Source organism: Sinocyclocheilus rhinocerous, unplaced genomic scaffold (genome assembly GCF_001515625.1).
Source record: "Sinocyclocheilus rhinocerous isolate Xijiao unplaced genomic scaffold, SAMN03320098_v1.1 scaffold161, whole genome shotgun sequence".
Lineage (NCBI taxonomy): Eukaryota > Metazoa > Chordata > Actinopteri > Cypriniformes > Cyprinidae > Sinocyclocheilus > Sinocyclocheilus rhinocerous.
Genome location: NW_015627226.1, coordinates 490,532 through 508,578, shown reverse-complemented (window position 1 = coordinate 508,578; position 18,047 = coordinate 490,532). Strand labels below are relative to the sequence as shown.

Here is an 18,047-nt window from a genome sequence, read left to right as displayed (position 1 = left end):
TATATTATAAATATATATTATATTTTATAATATTTAATTATTATTTGAATTCAGCAATGATTAAATTGATCAAATGTGACAATAAAGACTTTTACATTATTACACAAATTTGTATTTCAATTAAATGCTGATCTTTTGACCTTTCTATTTTTAAAAGAATCCTGAAAAAAAAAAAATGTTTATTTTTATTTATTATTTATTTATGATTTAATATGTCACAAGTAAAAACTAGGTCTGGAGTTCAGACAGGCTTGTGTTTCATCATCTTTTGCCCTGTGGTGTCTGCTAATGAAGAGAGCTCCCGCTAACAATGACTAGCACAGTTGGCCTAATCAACGCTTGTCTTACGCATCCGTTGCTCTTCCTCTATTCCCCGGTGGTCTGGTTTTCTCGTTATTGTAATCTTGAATTAGGCCTGGTAAATTGAGCTTTTAATTAGCGATGCTGGTATGAAAGTGTGAGTGTTGTGAGCTTATGTATGAAATACTATGTAGTCTTTCATCTTTAAATCTGATTCTAAATGCTCTGAATGGGTGAATCCCTTTAAGACATGACCACAGCACATTTCACCCCAAAATCATGGGGGGAGTATTTTGAACATAGAAAATGAAACCTACAAAAAATGTTCAAAATTTGGGGTCAGTAAGATTTTTTTTATGTTTTTGAAAGAAGTCTCATGTGCTCACCAAGACTGCATTTATTTGAACAGAAATACAGTAAAAACAGTAATATTGTGAAATATTATTACTATTTAAAATAACTTTTCTATTTTAATATATGTTAAGGTGTAATTTATTCCTGTGATACAAAAGCTGAATTTTCAGCATCATTACTCCAGTCTTCAGTGTCACCTTCAGAAATCAGTCTAATATGCTGATTTGCTGCTCAAGAAACATGTACTATTATTATCAATGTTGAAAACAGTTGCTTTTATTTTAAATAAAATGTTTTTATAACATTATACATTTACTATATATAATATTTACTGACACTTTTGATCAATTTTATTCGCATCCTTGCTGAATAAAAGTATAAATTGTTTAAAAGAATTGTACTGACCCTACATTTATGGACAGTAATAATTTGATGATGTATCTTTTGTAAGTTTATTTCTTTATTTATTTTGCATTGTGACATTTTGATAACAATATGCAAATGCAATGCAATAATAAACACTGCAATACCTTTATTAATTTGTTTAAATGTTTTATATATATATATATATATATATATATATATATATTAGTGCTGTCAAACGATTAATCGCGATTAATCGCATCCAAAATAAAAGTTTTTGTTTACATAATATATGTGTGTGTACTGTGTATATTTATTATGTATATATAAATACACACGCATGCATATATACATTTAAGAAAAATATGTTACGTTTATATAGTAAATATATTGATATATGATATAAATTGAATACAAATATATACATGTAAATATTTTCAAAATATATGCTGTGTATGTGTGTATTTATATATACATAATAAATATACACAATACACACATATACTGTATTATGTAAACAAAAACTTTTATTTTGAATGCGATTAATCGCAATTAATAGTTTGACAGCACTAATATATATATATATATATTTAACATTGTGGTAATGAGAATTGGGGTGGAAAATATGCTGAATAGTCATTAAAATTATGCCACAATGCAAAAAATCTTAATGGTCTTTTTTTTTTTTTTACCAAATATAATTCATTTAGATTTTTCATGAGATTCACGGGAATGAACTGATAGGAATACACATTCACAGGAATTCACAGGAATACAGCGATATGTTTGAACAGAGGTGCTTATAAGCAGTAATAAAGCCCTCATTGTGTTGGTGTGTGAATGAAGTCACATGGATGCATGACTGTAGTGTGTTTGCAGTGGGAGGGTCTTGAGTGGATAGAGGTCGCTGAGGGTCACCACCACCCCACTGTCTTTGTCCCTGAGACACAATGATAAACATACTTTGAACAATTCAGATTGTGACGCCTTCAGAGAAGTACAGCTTTGCAAACCGTGCTATTGTCAGACGCACAATATAACGATGACCGTAATTGTTGTCGGCTAATATTGGTAGTGTTGAGGAAGCTACTTTACTCTTTTAAAATGGTAGCTAACTACATTCAAGTTAAGCGGACAATTTTTTTAGATAATGAGTTTGTACTTATAGTCTGGACTCTGGACGCAGAATTCAGCAACTCCCCAATCTCTGATCTAAGCTTTGAAAGGCTCGACTCTGTGCTATTTGCAGGTTTAAAATCACTGCCGTGTGCAAAGTGACCCGGAGCTATATCTGCTTATTCTGTAAGTGCTCTGCTGCTTCTGCGTAAATAATGCATCGGCTTCATCAGGAGGCTCCGCCGTGTCTTTTCTGAAAAGCAGCAACTCACTGTTGTCCGGGAAGTGGCTTCGAAAGAGACTGCAGCGTTCTCTTGGCAGACAGGTATTATGTTTGCTTCTCTGGTTTCATCATTGTATTTACAGCGTGGCACTGCTGAGTGACTGGCAAAGGCTTAAAGTTGAAAACGCACAAGGCTGTAGTGTGAGCCGTTGAAAAGAATCCAAACCATCCTGACTGATAATGGGGAAGCAGAGTTAGGGAATGAAATCACGCTCTTTGACTCGATATGTTTTGGTGATCTGGCAGTGTTTGGAAAGGGCTCTCGCTCTCTAGAGACTTTCTGTCCCTTCATCTGTATTCTGCTGCAAACTGCATCTGGCTAGAGCTCTTAGGCCTCTTTTAAAGGGACAGTTCACCCAAAAATGAACATTCTGCCATCATTTACTCACTCCATACCTGTATGACTTACTTGCTTCTGCTGGACACAGAAAAAGATAAACCATTCTTTATCCAGTCTTCTACTGCATGGACAACAAAAAAAATTCTGCAGAAGAAAGAAAACCGTGTTTGGAACAACACGAGGGTGAATAAATGATGACAGTTTTCATTTTTGGGTGGACTAACTGAATTGAGTAAACCCTTTATCAGTCAATCAATCTATGTATTTATTTATTTATGGAATTTCGGTGTTTTTACTATGTGGGTGAATATCATCAATAACATTCCTGTGTCATATTTCACCCCAAATCAAAAAAGGAATGATATTTTTTATCATGAAAATGAAGTGACATTAATTTCATGACAATTTTGCAGATTTTCCTCAAATTCACATTTCCAGAATGGAAATCCTATTATCAGTCAAATAAAATCCTATTATCATTAATGTAATGAGAACGAAATATATAGTTTAAATAGTGTATTGTAGTATTTGTTGTACTGCCTTTAATTTATGCCGACTTAAATATAAAAATCACTCTGTTGCAGTAATGCATTACTGAGAATCTAATGAGAATCACCATTAAAGGGGTCATATGATGCTGCTAAAAAGAACATTATTTTGTGTATTTGGTGTAATGAAATGTGTTTATGCGGTTTAAGGTTCAAAAAACACATTATTTTCCACATACTGTACATTATTGTTTCTCCTCTATGCCCCACCTTTCTGAAACACGTCGATTTTTACAAAGCTCATCGGTCTGAAAAAGCAAGGTGTGCTGTGATTGGCCAGCAACGGTCCTCCATAAAATGTGCTGCACACATCTGAATATTTGGGTTGAAGTGTTCTGGAACAAGTTTATGTATTTCCTCAGCGACCAGCACGGATCAGCTCTAGGCATGACGAAGCGGATATCGTCCTCTTTTGGAAGGCCAAACAAAGTAGTCTTCACGACATGGCGGCGGCGGCAACAATACTACAGCGAGAATAAAAGTTACGCCTTCTTTCTTTGCGTGAACGTTTGGGCGGCGTTATGCAAATCTTCTCACATCGTGACGTAGACATGTGGGGTGTGTTAGAACGAGCCGTTTTAGGTAGGCGTGGTTGACTCTTAACTTTTATAAAGAATATCTCTTTGGATTTGAGACAAATAATTTTTGCAACTTTACAGATCTTCTTTATGCACCAAGAGCTTGTAACACTCCAAAGAGAAAGGAAAAATTGAAATCGCATCATATGACCCCTTTAAGAACTAATGGGAATTTTAAAAACGTAAAAGTAAAATGCGTGATCATTATGGTTAGGGCTGGGCAGTGAACGTATTTTCAGTTACGTTTTTGGCTCCCAATAATTATGAAAACAAGATGGTTATTGTGCTGCATTCTGTTTTGCAATGATTCCCTTGTTTTGTGTTATGTGGGGGTGTATATAAATGCACATTTGAAAAAACCCCTTTTTCAAAGACGAAAAAGGTGGTTTCAAGTATCAAAACGATAAATGTTTAACACAGCCTTAATTTTTTCGTACATTAGAATGTGATTAATTTGTATTTTTCTGAGCACAAAATAATGACTCATACACACAGGAAAAAAAGGGGTTTAAAATTGTACCTTTTGGGGTACAACAGCTTGTCCCTAGAGCAGTATCCTTAAAAGGACATATTTGTACCTTTTTTACCCCTAATAGATACATATTAGTACCTTAGAGTAGTATTACATACCCTTATTTTGTGATAGAAGTAATATTGACAGAGAAATCTAGACATCTGTGACAGAAAAATGCATCAAAAACAATTCAATGAAGTTTTGATGAAGCCCGGTGGCTGTTTGTGGTATAACGCCCTAAATAAAATCTCACAGAAACCTCAATTTTTTTCATATCAACTTCAAATTTGGAACATAACTTATTTAGAGATAAGGCTTTACTTTTTTAGCAATTTTAGAGTAAAACTTGTGTAAAATATTTATTTTATATCAAATATAATACAAATCGTACAGTGCATTTTCTTTACAGTAAATTTAAACTTCTATAACTTTTTGATATTTAAATTTTTTGAAAATTAAGTTAAGTTTGGATAGTGCACTTTAATGCGTATTTTTTTTAAAAATGGGGGGTGACAGTTAAGGGGTTAATATCCTAATGATTTTTGGCATAAAAGAAAAATTTATAATTTTGACCCATAAAATGTATTGTTGACTATTGCTACAAATATACCCGTGCCACTTATGACTGGTTTTGTGCTCCAGGGTCACATATTTTTTACCATGACTTGCAGAAAAATTGTCACAGTGTAACAATAGTTCATATAACAATAAATCTTGTCAGTAATATTTAGAACCAGAATCATTAGATGGCATTAAAAGACTCTATTTAAGGATTGTTAAAAGTCAAAGTTTTCCACATTATTAAAGTTTTTGAACTTCATGAATATCAATTATAAATGCTGAAGTGAGCTCTTTTGTGACAGGAACAGCGAGTTCCTCATTGTTTTTGCTGTTTCTCGCAGGCAGCCGCTGATTATGTGAAGGCCCACCTACCCGAGGCTCTGAAACAACAGCTGCAGGCCTATGAGCGGGAAAAGAAAGACAGCCCTCTGTCCTATCCCGCCATCCTAGAGCAGCGCATTCTGGCTGTGGACCGGGACATGGTGGAGAAGTTCTCTGCCAGCCATGATGAAGCAGGTGAGCAGGGATGAGCCTGTGTCTGAGGTTGATCTTATCCATGGGCTTTTGCTGACTGGAAACCGTAAACAATACTGAATCCCTCTTTTGGTTTCAGGCACGACGTGTTTGATAGCCTTGTTGTCAGACCGTGAACTGACTGTGGCAAATGTCGGAGACTCTCGCGGCGTTCTCTGCGACAAGGACGGCAACGCTGTGGCCTTGTCACATGATCACAAGCCTTACCAGCTGAAAGAGCGCAAGAGGATCAAGAGAGCAGGTGAGTTTGAGTGAATAATAATAATAACTATTGGTTAGTTAATGGACATAATTCAACTTTTTAGCTTAAAACAGTTATAAAGACTGCTGTAGGACTGTGATCATTTTTGAAGATGTGTTGGCTTTCTGACAGTTCCAGATCACCTCACTGTGACTGCACTATGTGAATATAACATGTCTCTGTGATCTCATCGGTCAGGTGGCTTCATCAGTTTCAACGGTTCTTGGCGTGTGCAAGGCATCCTCGCCATGTCGCGCTCACTCGGTGACTACCCTCTCAAGAACTTGAATGTGGTCATCCCAGACCCAGATATCTTGACCTTTGACCTGGACAAGCTCCAGCCGGAGTTCATGATCCTAGCCTCCGACGGCCTGTGGGACGCGTTCAGCAACGAGGAGGCCGTACGCTTTGTGCGGGAACGCTTGGATGAGCCGCACTTTGGCGCCAAGAGCATTGTGCTGCAGTCTTTCTACCGCGGCTGTCCCGACAACATCACTGTCATGGTGGTGAAGTTCAAGAGCAGCTCTGGGAGCAAAACTGGAGAGTAGTTGGACTCAACTAATAAACAGCCTCAACCGATCAATAAACAGCCTCCGTTGTCTTTCCATTAATGCATATTGCAAGACGCTAGATGGTGTAATATGAGACAAACATTTTTTTCTCTCACAATTACAATAAACTGTACAGACACACGTGTAAACACGTGCATTCCCAGATTTATTGTAATTTTTTTTTTTTTTGGTGTGTGCCAAATGGACACTTTATGGAAAATTATTTTGTAATTACTCCTTTTTCAATTCCTTAAACTGTAAAGATGTATCCTGACCTTCCTTATTCAGAGCAATATTATTTGTGAAACAGCAATTGGCAGAAATGGTAGAAGGACATTTATTGCCTTGAAGATGCACATGCATAAATATCATGTTTCTTTTTTTTTTCAATTAAGAAGATGATGAAACCATAACCAGCTCTTGAATTTGGATGTGCATGATTCATTCATATCAGTTCAAGGCATTAATGCCAATTTACACTGGTGCTGCTCATTAGTTAGTTTAAATGAGGGTGGAATAAGGTTGTGCTAGATTAAGAATGTTACACTTTGATTAAACTCCATAATAGGTAATGTCCTATTCATTCTAGTCATTCCTGCTCATTTAAGCCAAGGTTTTAATGGTTATATGAATGCAAAAGTGGCCAGATTGAAGGTAGAATGTTGCTGTATGTAATTATTTTGTGAAGACTGTTGAATTAATACTGGCAAACAGTCCTCCAACTTTCCTCCTATTTTACAGAAAAAAAATGGCACCAGCCCCAATCTACACAAAGGTTTAAATGCTTGCACTGTGTGAAATGTATGTGGGAGATTAAAGTGATAAATAAACCTAACAAGTCAAAACTTGCTTGTCTTTGTTCTCTCTAAAAAAAATTTTTTTTTTTTTAAGATTTTGAATATACATGTATATCCTGCCACTCAAATTTGGGCTCAGTATGATTGATTGATTTAATTATTAATTTATTTTAAGAATTCAACAGGGACACATTAAATTGATCAAAAGTGACAGCATTTTGAAATTTTTAAATTTCTATTCTATGCTAAAAAAAAATGGTTTACACAAAAATATTAAGCAGCACCACTGTTTTCAACATATAATCAGCATATTAGAATGATTTCTGAAGGTGACACTGAAGACTGGAGTAATGATGCTAAAAATTCAACTTTGCATCACATGAATAAATTACATTTTAAAATATATTAAAAAGAAAAGTGTTATTTTAATTTGTAATTATATTTCAAAATATTCTGTATTTTTGATCAAACAATTGCAGGCCGGGGGAAAACCTACGCTGGTTTTGCTGGTCTTACAGTTTAAACTGGTGTGTGACCACCTGAAACAGCCTCTAAGTCTCTTTAGATCTCCTCTAAAACCAGCCTGAGCAGTTTGGGACTTGGGACTTGGGACTTGGGACTTGGGACCAAGTATGAGACTTGCTACTGCCAATACATCCACAACATGCTGCTGTGAGCATGTAAGAAATATTGCTGCTGCAAATATAACATACATGAAATAACCCCCGTATAGCATACATGAATCACCTCGTAGCAGATCTATACAGGTGGAGCTGGGGAAGGTGGAGGGTTTCTGAAGCAAGCCCTAGTCATATATTTGAATGTTGAGCAGCGAGCTCACTGGCTACCGATACAGGAGAGAACCAATCAGCTGTGCCATGTGATAATGATGTCATTAGGTCAGATTGAGTTAGACCTATCGGACTGCGCCATCTACAGTTTCATGCCAGAACTCTGTATTTATGGAGATGGTCCTCACTGCAGAACTCAAGATCCAGGGGGCGTGGATCCAGATCCAACTCCTCCCACCTTACATATACCTAAACCTACCCGTCTCCACCCCCTGGTCCCTAAACCCACCCATCTCCACCCCTAAACCTACCAATCTCCACCCCCTAGATGTGGATCCAACCACGCCCCCTGGATCTTGTGTTCTGCAGTGAGGGGCTACTGGATTTATGTGATGAGATTTTTGCCATGTGACTTGAGAATCCATGAAAGAGATTTTAATTTTATTTAATCATGGGATATTTTATTTAAATGTGTACAATATTTAAGACACGAGAGAGAGCAGGACTCCGTTCCAGGCATTTTTAGCATATCATTTGGGAGGTGTCCTGTGATACTTTGACCCATTAATCATACAGCACTATGTAGATAAGCAAGATATAATAAATCACAGAGTAATGCAGACACCATCTTAAGTAAACTCACATTTGTTGAGAGAACACCGTGAGAAGCTTTGGTGTTTGTGAACATCTGACATATACAATGGGCCATTCAGGATCCAGGCACAAACCTGAAGCACAAATCCTCCTCCTAGGGCTCGACGGAGCTGGAAAATCAACACTTCTTTACAAACTGAAGTACAATGAGGACTTCCACACGGTTCCTACAGTTGGATTCAATGTTGAAATGATTGAAGCGAAGAAGAACAGGGACAAAAATCACGCTGACCATATGGGACGTTGGAGGGCAGATTAAGATGCGAGCGCACTGGAGGAATTTTTACCAAGACACAGCTGGAATTGTGTTCGTCGTGGACTCTTCTGATATTAAGCGTCTGGACGAGGCCAAGAGCGTGCTGGAACAGACCTTAAAGGGGTCATATGATGCGATTTCAAGTTTTCCTTTCTCTTTGGAGTGTTACAAGCTGATTGTGCATAGATAAGATCCCTGAAGTTGCAAAGACTAAAGTCTCAGACTTTGTAGAAAACGAAGTGTTTGAGAGAGGCGGGGCATAGAGGACCTACAATAATGTACAGTATTTGAAAAAGAATGTGTTTTTTGAACATTAAAGCATGTCAACATATTCTGTTACACCAAATACACAAAATAATGATCTTTAAAAAAGCATCATATGACCCCTTTAAAGAGTGACCACCTCAGGGGACTCCCGGTGGTGGTTCTTGCCAACAAGCAAGATATTGTAGGAGCTGCAATGGTAACAGAGATCACAGAGCAGTTTAACCTGATAAAGAGTTGCAGTGACCGAGACTGGTTCATTCAGCCGTGTTCGGCGCTGACTGGAGCAGGTCTGGTGGACGGCTTTAGACGAGTGGCACACCTGGTGAAAATGACACCTGAGGACAATAACATCAAAGAGACCGTGAAGTATATAAGATCAAAATCGGTTATGTCATTAAAGAAATAGCCCACATGGTAACTTATTAACCACTTTTTATGGAAGGTTAAGTACACAATGCTACTAAATATAGTTAAGATAATTCATAACATGTGAACTGAATGAAAAATGTTAAACCATGCACGCTACTGAAAATTACTGGACTTATTCATAAATTCATTAATATAGTAACCAAGACCGTTTAGAATAATAAAAATCTTTAAAGTCTATAAAGAAATAAATGCCCACACTGTAAAAAAAAATTATGTAGTTTTTACAAAATAATTTTGGCAGCTGTGGTTGCCAGAATAATTTTGCAAAAAATACAGAAAAACTGTAAACACATTTACGGCCCAAAACGGTACATTTTACAGTATAAAATTGATTTACAAACAAGAACATTTGAATGTAAACCAGTAAATTCAACAATGCACACTGCTATTAAAATCTGTTTTGTACCTTTAACATACTGACAACCACCATAATAATGCAGGTGGTAAAAGAGAAAGCCACATGAAGAATCAAAGCTCATCACAAGTAGCTTCGCCACAAGCAGAAGTATATACTAATATATAGAAGGTGCACAGAGTCATTCATGCAAACACAAAACACCATCATGGTAACAGACGATACTTAATGCAATAAACTTTCATTAAACAACAGATGTAACAAAGACCAAATGTACATAACTGATAAAAACTATTTCAAAACATGATTTAAATTAAATACATTCAAATGTGGAGTGTTACGCAGGGAATTCTGGGAATATCAGTTTACAGTTTTTGACAGTAAATTATACATCGATTTGTTCATTTTTACTTCTAAAAACTGTACAAATAACAGCATTTTACTGTAAAATTATATGAAATGTCTGGTTAGATCTTTTAGTTTTTCCCCTGTATATAGTATGGGAAATTACTGTTAACCTATTAACTTTTTCCCATAGCGTTTTTACAAAATTTTAGTTAAAATTACTTATTTTTTACAGTGCATATAAACAGCAAAACCTGTTAACTACACTTACAGAAAGTTACGTAAACCAACTAGTTCATACTAATTGTTTAGAATAATGTAAACTGTTACGGGAACTTGAGTTATAAGGAACCATAAAAGCGTATTACTTTGAATTATTGAACATATTTATTAACATATGCTATTGAAGTACTAAAGAACTTGTACGTTTTTATTTAACGTACAATTTTTACTTGCATTTGTTGCAAAACAGACTTTGTAACTAGACTTTTAGAAGGTTATGTAAACTAAATGAGAAATTCAGAAAAAAGAACCATAAAAAAAAAAAACGCCAAATATTACCTGGAGTTATAATTCATGAGTATATTTATTAATACAGTGCATGCCAGGAGGTTTATAAAGAACTTGAATGTGCAATTTATTTCTCCGAATCAAATACAAACTTCAGCAATTGAAATTTATGTATTAATGCATGAACATATTTCTGACCACAGAATTTAAAGTAATGTCAAGGAACAAGACATGTTCTAAAATTTTATTTTTAGAAAAAGTCACATTGTCAGTTTCCATTTTTCCTTGAGCTCATTTTTCTTAAGCGGAAGGTCATTGTTCAAACCCACTCCCCTCATCTAAACTGAAAAGAGAAGCATTAAGGAACAGGCCCTGCTCTAATGGACTGAAGCTTCCGGTCTCTTGATCGGTTTTAAACTCCAGCTCATCAGTCACGGGACTCATCTTGGTCGAGTTGAATAAGAGCTCTGGCTCCTCAGCAACGGATGCCGAGAAGACCTCAGCTGGGCCGGATTGTGGGAACCCAGTTGATTGGGTGGTGGTTTCTTGCTTTGGGGTCAGAAACAGAGGACCCAAGGTGGCAATCTTACCCCAGTCTGTTATAAAGGGAGAAAGTTGTTGGAGTGCCACATGACTTGAATAAATAAATGCAGGCAAAAGAATGAAACATTAAATGTGCAAACCTTTGGCGTCGGTTCCTCTCTTTGACAGACCACCATAAGCATACTGCCTTGATTGCACGAAAGATTTAAAGGGTTCTAATGACTGAACGGGTCTCGCACGAAAGAAATTAGCAGGTCCCGGTTTTCGGGCCAAATAAGGCTGCCTGACGGGAGGGGCTAGTGTGATGCGGAAAGGCTGGATTGGTTTAGGCTCTGCCGCAGCTTGTTTGGACGGCTCACAGGTGTTACACACCTCATCATTTCCATCCACAGACTGCCACCTGCAAGGTCCACAGTGGTTCTTACATAAAGAGCCATTGACTGACACCAAAGTTAATGAAGTCCGTCATTACCTTCCATCAATAAAAGAACATGCTCGATTCTGAGAGCTCACAGAATACACCGTAGGGATGGCCTTCAGGTAACATGTGATGAACACCTATTTCAAATAAAACCAGGAAGCACTGCAGAATTAGATTAACTAGGTAGACAAATTGTCTTCAACCAAAAATTGTCACTTATCTTCATGTTTTTCCAAACCTGTATGCCTTTCTATGCAACACAGTGATGGTATTTTAAAGATTTTGATCCATATGAGGAAAGTCATTGGGGTCCAAAACAACAATTGACCATATTAACAAACAGGGCATACAGGTTTGGAACGAATTGAGAGGGCTAAGGCTTAAACACACTACTCAACTTCAAATCTGAACAGATTTTAAAACACTAGGTATCATACACTTACCAACTTTGTAAATGGTTACAGAGAAAATCTGGGCATCATGCACTAAACAAATGAGGATCACACAAAACCAGACTTTCAAGTCATTCCAAGCACAATCTCAGGCAGAAACGGACACCTTATTACTAGGAGATGCAGGACAAATGGTGTTAAAACCAGCTTGAAATAGCAAATATGTTTGATACCCTCAAACTGGATGGAATACATGTACACATACAGCAAATGAGTGTCAGTGTCCATCATACACTATACGATTTTCTGTGAAATTTGTCAAATCGGAGTGGTTAATATCTGCAGATTGGCTCGGACTTTTAGCAACTAGTGCCAACTCATCCACACTGCAAATCAGGGCAAAATTCTGTGCAAGTCGCATAGTGCATTTCAGTCTTTGAATGAAAATCGTCATTCTTGGGTGAACTATCCATTAATTAATCTTAACTTCTGCTCACCAAGTTGCTGGTCAGCTTGTGGAATCTGAAGGCATCCAGTAGCAGGTTTAATTTGTTGCCTTGGCTCCTCGGCAAGAACTTGGAGCGAGAGTACAAACTCCTACTGTCTGAAAGACATCTGAAAGCAGTCTACAGGATTAGAGCTTCCTTTCCAGTAGCTCAAAATGCGGAATTCAAATGTACGAACAGACCGGTACAGTGTTTCTCAGTGCCAAGACAAGTAAACAGTTCTTGCATAACACTTTATACATCCCTTTAGATGCACGCATTAATTTTTACTACAGGACCAGTTACACTCATCACCAAATTGGTAATTTCAGGACCAGTTTTTATCTATTAGATGCAATAAGCAATTCAAGTCTGACGAACTGACAAAACTCACCCATGATAATCTACAAAGGAATATTTGATGTCACTAGTATCCAAGCCAAAAGTTGGTGTAGCCACACACCAGTCAATAAACAGGAGGAGGGGGGAGTGTTTGGCCAAGGTAACCGATGCTTGAAGTGGTATCGCATCCCCAAGAAAATAGACGTTTGAGCCCCTCTCATTCTGCCAGTCATCTTTAAAAACAATAATAATAATAATAATAATGATAGATCGATAGATCTGAAGCAGAACTCTGCAAATTTGAATACCATACCACTCATCAATCGGAGGCTAAAATCCAGAAAATCTGTGGCTGAAGCAGTAGATGCAAATGGGATCCAAGTGGGTGCCACTGCCGCACTGTCAACACTGTACCACCTTAAGAGGATAAAAAATAAAAAAAAAACCTAAAGCTAAAATTCATTGGCAAGAGATGTGAGGTTTGTCACCTTACCTGCGGTATTGGCACTGAACAGGTATGACTGCACCTTCCTGGTAAAGTACACCATCAGGAGATGGTCAAGGGGAGTACACAAGGACATTTGAATATACCAGAGAATCCGCAGTTACCTGTGAGAAGACATTAAACACCACATGTGTTTGTAACAAACTATTTAGCAGTAGTTTACAAGTATATTTTACCAGTAGGAACAGTGGTTCCCTGTTATTTGAGGCCTGCCAAGCCGGTTGCCAACTAGTCTTCCAGTCAGACTAAGTGACAAGAAGCAAACATCCTCTAAAAACTCGAAAGACCACCAGAACTCAGGTTAGTGGCCATTTTTGGACCAGCAAACTATCTTAAACCCCCACCCTTAAAGCTAAAATTCATTGGCAAGAGATGTGAGGTTTGTCACCTTACCTGCGGTATTGGCACTGAACAGGTATGACTGCACCTTCCTGGTAAAGTACACCATCAGGAGATGGTCGAGGGGAGTACACAAGGACATTTGAATATACCAGAGAATCCGCAGTTACCTGTGAGAAGACATTAAACACCACATGTGTTTGTAACAAACTATTTAGCAGTAGTTTACAAGTATATTTTACCAGTAGGAACAGTGGTTCCCTGTTATTTGAGGCCTGCCAAGCCGGTTGCCAACTAGTCTTCCAGTCAGACTAAGTGACAAGAAGCAAACATCCTCTAAAAACTCAAAAGACCACCAGAACTCAGGTTAGTGGCCATTTTGGACCAGCAAACTATCTTAAACCCCCACCCGTAAAGACAGTTTGTGAACTTACAGATAGTTTGGTTCCACAATCTCTGAAGTTCCCTGTTATTTGAGGCCTGCCAAGCCGGTTGCCAACTAGTCTTCCAGTCAGACTAAGTGACAAGAAGCAAACATCCTCTAAAAACTCGAAAGACCACCAGAACTCAGGTTAGTGGCCATTTTTGGACCAGCAAACTATCTTAAACCCCCACCCTTAAAGATAGTTTGTGAATTTACAGATAGTTTGGTTCCACAATCTCTGAAATAAGCCAGTATGGTTAACTGTGATTTCCCGGTTTGCGCAGCTCCACATGATGCTGCAGACGCTTTGTTCAGCAGTGATTCGGACCCCAGCCACAGCTCCTCAGCATACACTGGAAACCCCGACGCAAACAGGTCTGTGTTCATCACGACCTCTATCGCTTCTTCATGGCAGTACACGGACACGGTTTTCCGACGTCGTTGTGGAACGGGGTCGTTTATTTTAGGCGGACTTTGTGGAATCGCGGCCTGATACTGACTGTTCAGCAGCTGCTGGTTTGCCGAAGACCCTCCTCGTTGGAATGTACGACGGGACATGCGACGATAACATTCAGTGAATAGGGGCGTCATAACAAAGACAGTAATAAACCATGTTAATGTGATACTCAACCACATCTTGCCAGCTAAATAATTATATCATAAATAGAAAACCAGCTTATCGACCATGTAAATGGAAAACTCCGTAGATCGCCATTTTTAACACGGATTACTGAAAAAAGCTTCTTGTTCTAGCATTAACTGCCTAATTAAACAACCAAACCACATACACCTGATTTCTATTCTTTCAGGCCAATTGGCTTTCATGAAAATATTTAGAAGCAACGACGTTGCTGCACCTGTGCAAGATACAGGCTATTTAAAATATGAATATATTATTGAAGAACTTTTGATGACAAAGAACTAACTTTTAATTCATAGTCAATATTTTAGGTTTATGACTTTCAATTTGACATTTTTAAGTCGGTTTAGATTTTTACGGTTTTTAATTTTTAACATTTTTGAGCTTCACATGTAGTGTAATAAATGAACTTTTACAAGTAAAATTTTTAAAAACAAATATTCCACGTAAACCTGCATTTGTAAATGTTCAACACAACAAAAATACACTTAAAATGTAATAGATTTAGGTGGAGTGAAGCATGTCACATAATCTAACCGCTTGCAGCAAACTGACAATAACCATTTTATGGCATATATCCATGTAAATTATGAATAGTTAATAAAGCCTAAAGAAATAACATACACATTTTGTCTGATATAGTGATCTATTATTGAAAATGTTGTTCACAATCGAATTTCATGTCACTGTGATAAAACTGTAACTTCTGTTCTGGTTATTATGTTCTTAATATATCCTCAGCAATTCTTTACAGTTATCACAGTATTAAAAAACAACAGAGACATGTAGAAATCAATGGGTTTTATTTTGGGTTATAAAAAGTCTAAGGCAGAGAAGATAGAGAAATAGATTACAATGTTAAAAAGGCACAATAAATTACTAAGTTTCCTCTGCTGTGCCACACAAAAATACAAAAGCCTTCCCTCCACAAAACTGGAGCGTTGTTTATCATTCATTAAGGCAGACTTTTTAGTTTGAGGTCTTCATACAGAAATCTGAGGGCTGTGAAGGAGAGTCAATCTGAGACCTTAAAAAAAAAAATCTTCTTCTAAAATGAAAATGCACCATAACAGACATAAAGCAGCCAGAGAGGCAAATCCTTTCAGTTCTTGTTTTTGTGTTTATGGCATGAGGTATTAACTGGCAAGACGACAGCTTTGTGCTGCTGATTTTTCAATTACACATCATGGCAGTGGTTTTCTTCTCTCTTTTTTCCCAGCAGAAATGTCACAGGAACAGGAAAAAGCCTGAGAAGACCAATTTTAATTGTTAGTTTCAGTTTTGTATTGTTTAGTTTTTAACCAAATGCGATATTAAACTACTCCTTACCTATGGCAGATGCCCCTCATGGACCCTCACAAGAAGGAGCAAACCTTCTGTGTCCTGAAGGGGTTGGTGCTCGAAGACACACCGGTCAGCAGAGGATCTTGTAGGGCGTTCTGAATGCAGAACTGCTGAAGCTCTGCAGCCGCCTGAGAAACCTAAATATAATTAAAAAAATTCACATCTTACAAATTTCTTGGAAATGGAAATATTAAGTGGGTCGTATACACAATCAGCTGAAATGCTAAATACATGATACTAAGATACACACACATTATATAATAATAATAAAAAAAAGTATATATATATATGAAAATGAGTGCAATATCAGAGTAATTTGTATTTCTTGCCTAAATTTCTTATATATAAATAAGGGAGGGTCTAGATAAACTACCCATCCTAGCTAGGCATAGATCAAATGTCTTTTTCAGAGTCTGTTTAATGCTCTGTTTGTCCAATAGATATTAGCACTACTTCACTACAAAATTAAATTATTTGAATAAAACAACGGAGAAGCCACTGAAACAAAGCTAACGGGCTACAGGTCCACGCCCAAGCTCAACCCGGCGGCTAACTCGCTAGCTTCAGTTTCCTCAGAAATTAAACCACTAAAAGAAACAAACCGACCTTTACTCTGTTGATGTTTGCTTCGAAGCGCAACTGCTGAACGACTTTCTTCATCGCAACGATGTTTGATGAGCCCGACATGATGTTTGATATTTCTAATCGATTTGCAACAGCGAAGACAAAAGTTATAAGCAGGCGGTTTCCGGTTGGTTCAGTCCGGAAGGAACGTTACACGAGTGAAACAATTCCCTTCGGGTATTTCCGAAACTTACTATGGCGAAGGCTTCGCTCATGAATATTAATAAGGTCATGACAAGTGACCTTTCGCTTGAGTTCTGCAGTGTAGCCTAATTAATATTCATAAGATAAGCCTTCAGCGTAGTAAGATTGGGTCAGCCGTAGTACAACGCCTACTTGTCAGCGTCAGCCATTCAGCAAATCAGTTGAGGGTACTGGGCAAACCTAATTAATATTCATAACCTAGTGGAAAAACAAATGGGAATCGAACTTGTTTTTATATCGTATTCACAACCAATACGCCACCTGTTGGCGATTATATGAGCTACACTGCTCACGTGATACCTCATATCTCTATTTTCTCGCTTTTGCTTCTTTATGTTATAAAAGACTGATCGATCATATGATTGACACTCGCCATTAATGATTCTGTGTATGACTAGAATGCTATGCAAATATTGAATTGCTTCTCAATATTCATTATTTTGTAAAGTGTATTACAAAGCAGGCATTGTTATGGAAACTAGACAGTCCAATAAAATGCGCCCTAGAATGCTGTCTTAATTAGATTGGTTTGTCTTATTTGCAAAGCACAACTGATTACGATATTGCCGTTTTTGCTGAACTTTTGCTCTAAATTGATCTTGTCTGACGATGTTTTTTTTATCCTACGGTGCTCAATCATCGGACTGGGTGCTTTGCCACGGTTTGGTAGGTTGTCGTTTTCTTTCTATAGTGAATAAGGACTGTTAAGGTGTGCTTATAGTCACTGTATTAAAAAATCCACAATCAGGATCTGACCATTAATACGGTATAATGTTAAACCTGATGCATGACTTACAACTTCTAACCAAATATATATTTTTCAGGTTGGTGGCCACTAAAGGACGAAAGATCAGTCGGATCTTTCTGTGGAATGAAAAAGAAAGCAATCATACATGACTTGTGAACTATTTTCTACATAATCACATTTAAAGACATTGATAGGATCATCCATATTGGGTTCACCCCTGTCAGTTAGGGGTGATAATGTTTTTGTGAAAATTAATCAAGTTATTTTTCTTTAATTAAAGAAGTGTGTGTGTTGTGTGTGTGTGTATATATATATATATATATATATATATATATACACACATCCACAT

At 37.2% G+C, this 18,047-nt stretch overlaps 4 protein-coding genes across 5 annotated transcripts in view; 2 read left to right on the top strand and 2 right to left on the bottom strand.

Annotated features, from left to right (window-relative positions):
* The window catches only part of LOC107722109 (protein phosphatase 1L), a 10,164-nt gene extending 3,046 nt beyond the window's left edge, over nt 1–7,118 (top strand). Inside the window, exons 2-5 of one of the 2 annotated variants that reach the window (XR_001637777.1) lie at nt 5,299–5,473; nt 5,571–5,732; nt 5,931–6,937; nt 6,972–7,118. Coding sequence is in view for 1 of the 2 variants with exons in the window: in XM_016530338.1 (XP_016385824.1) it covers nt 5,299–5,473; nt 5,571–5,732; nt 5,931–6,280 (687 nt within the window). In the remaining variant the exon portion in view is untranslated. Of the gene's footprint in view, nt 1–5,298; nt 5,474–5,570; nt 5,733–5,930 lie in introns of both variants that reach the window. The other variant, XM_016530338.1, reaches the window with a different exon arrangement.
* Nucleotides 7,119–8,571: 1,453 nt separating this feature from the next.
* On the top strand, nt 8,572–9,454 carry arl14 (ADP-ribosylation factor-like 14). Its single transcript, XM_016530777.1, is given in 3 exon segments — nt 8,572–8,742; nt 8,744–8,904; nt 9,178–9,454. Coding segments are annotated over 3 exon segments (609 nt in total).
* A 1,352-nt stretch (nt 9,455–10,806) lies between these two features.
* Nucleotides 10,807–14,896, bottom strand: zp3b (zona pellucida glycoprotein 3b). Its single transcript, XM_016531092.1, has 8 exons — nt 14,355–14,896; nt 13,769–13,884; nt 13,184–13,287; nt 12,923–13,103; nt 12,541–12,658; nt 11,703–11,788; nt 11,371–11,630; nt 10,807–11,283 (listed from the first exon to the last, which is right to left on the bottom strand). Exons 1-8 carry the CDS (start codon nt 14,772–14,774, stop codon nt 11,000–11,002), a joined length of 1,569 nt encoding a protein of 522 aa, XP_016386578.1. The 5' UTR covers nt 14,775–14,896; the 3' UTR covers nt 10,807–10,999.
* A 1,007-nt stretch (nt 14,897–15,903) lies between these two features.
* Nucleotides 15,904–16,941, bottom strand: gng5 (guanine nucleotide binding protein (G protein), gamma 5). Its single transcript, XM_016531079.1, has 3 exons — nt 16,729–16,941; nt 16,108–16,259; nt 15,904–16,025 (listed from the first exon to the last, which is right to left on the bottom strand). The coding sequence occupies exons 1-2, from the start codon at nt 16,807–16,809 to the stop codon at nt 16,134–16,136; spliced, it is 207 nt and encodes a 68-aa protein (XP_016386565.1). The 5' UTR covers nt 16,810–16,941; the 3' UTR covers nt 15,904–16,025; nt 16,108–16,133.
* Between the last annotated feature and the right edge of the window lie 1,106 nt (nt 16,942–18,047).